The 1466-nt window shown below is 39.7% G+C and overlaps 1 protein-coding gene across 1 annotated transcript in view; it reads right to left on the reverse strand.

Annotated features, from left to right (window-relative positions):
• Positions 1 to 901: 901 nt before the first annotated feature.
• Positions 902 to 1466, reverse strand: part of FRMPD2 (FERM and PDZ domain containing 2) — a gene marked incomplete at its 3' end in the record, with an annotated part of 57523 nt that continues 56958 nt past the window's right edge. Inside the window, exon 42 of the mRNA XM_008949074.1 lies at positions 902 to 992. Coding sequence (XP_008947322.1) covers positions 902 to 992 — 91 coding nt within the window. The remainder of the gene's footprint in view (positions 993 to 1466) is intronic.

The raw sequence follows: 1466 nt of genomic DNA on the forward strand, positions 1-1466 counted from the left end.
AAAAAGTTCTTTAATATAAGGGTGATATATCGCTGGAATGGGCTTCCCAGAGAGGTAGTGGAGGCGCCATCCCTGGAATCGTTCAAAGTCAGGCTTGATGGGGCTCTGAACAACCTGACCCAGGTAGAGATGTCCCTGCTTGTGTAGGGAGGTTGGACCAGATGACCTCTAGAGGTCCCTTCCAGCCTAAAACATTCTATGATTCTAGAAGTCTGACAAGCCTTCAACTTACCACACTACTGTTTGGCAGTGATTCAAAATAGTATATCCAACACTGCGTCTAATGTATGGCATGGGAACATTGTCACTGGATGTTGGTGTTATAAAACAGGAAACCTCTGAGAATGTGCACTGCATCACTAGTATAGAGAGAGAACTGTGCTACAAACTTTGCATATGTTGTCCTGCTGCTGCGGTTTGGAAAGACATCAAGGGTCCAGAAAGTGTTCTCCTGCTGCTGTGATATCTCTCGGGCAATCAGTGGGCAGTACATTATTTTTTGGGAATCCTTAATGCGAGTCATTCAGCTTTTGGACTCAAATATTCCTGATGACTTTTCATCAGTGATGAAACTTGTTTCTGACCCAGGTCAGAGCTGAGAAGCTGAAAGTTCTGATTAGATATTATGTTTTCAAATGCTTCTAAAAGAATTTTTATCTTTCCTAGAACCACATAGCTCCATGATTTCTACTGTACTTTTCAGAATTCTGCTGTGTCACAAGCAGTAGACATAGCTGTATATTTAAATAGATTTTTAAAACTGCTATTTTAGTTGAAGTTACAGTTGCCCACAGATCATTTTCTCTGAGAAGAGACTTCCTCTATCTAAGTGTTATAACTGTTTTTCTGTTTTCTAATGTCTTTGTCCACTGAATGTGTTCTCATTAGTGTGCACACTTACATGGAAGAATATCTCGGTATCTGTTTTTACGCTGGTTTTCTGGTTCTTTGCCAGTTCTGCAGTCATCTGTTGGTTTCACACGTTCTAAAGCCTAGATCAAGGAGAAATAATCAATCCATGTTGTCTGCATCCTTTACACATAACCTTTACAGAGTTGTCGTGAGCAAACTTTACTGATATATGTGACCTAAAACTGGCAAATAGACTTCTTACAGAAGAGAATCAATACATCACTCTCTAAAATTCTAGGCAAGGAGTTCTAAATGCTTCATATTTTCTTCAGCCTGTACAAAATTTCTGGGGTTTTCAAGTGATCATCAGCCTCTGTTGCATGCTGCTATAAAGCAGATGTCTGGAATATTGTTTTGGTCAAATATCAGCCTTCATGACTGATAACATACAAACTAAAGCACTGTTAGCAGGTAGTGAATGTCAGTGAGTACTTTTCAATGAAGGAAAAAGTGATGGATATAGGGAACAGAAGCAGTGATGTGCAAATCATATGGTCAGTAAATACTTCATAGCAGATTTTGGGGGACAGAATGCAGTATAGCTGGAAGCAGGA

Source organism: Merops nubicus, unplaced genomic scaffold (genome assembly GCF_000691845.1).
Source record: "Merops nubicus isolate BGI_N331 unplaced genomic scaffold, ASM69184v1 scaffold17731, whole genome shotgun sequence".
Classification (NCBI taxonomy): domain Eukaryota; kingdom Metazoa; phylum Chordata; class Aves; order Coraciiformes; family Meropidae; genus Merops; species Merops nubicus.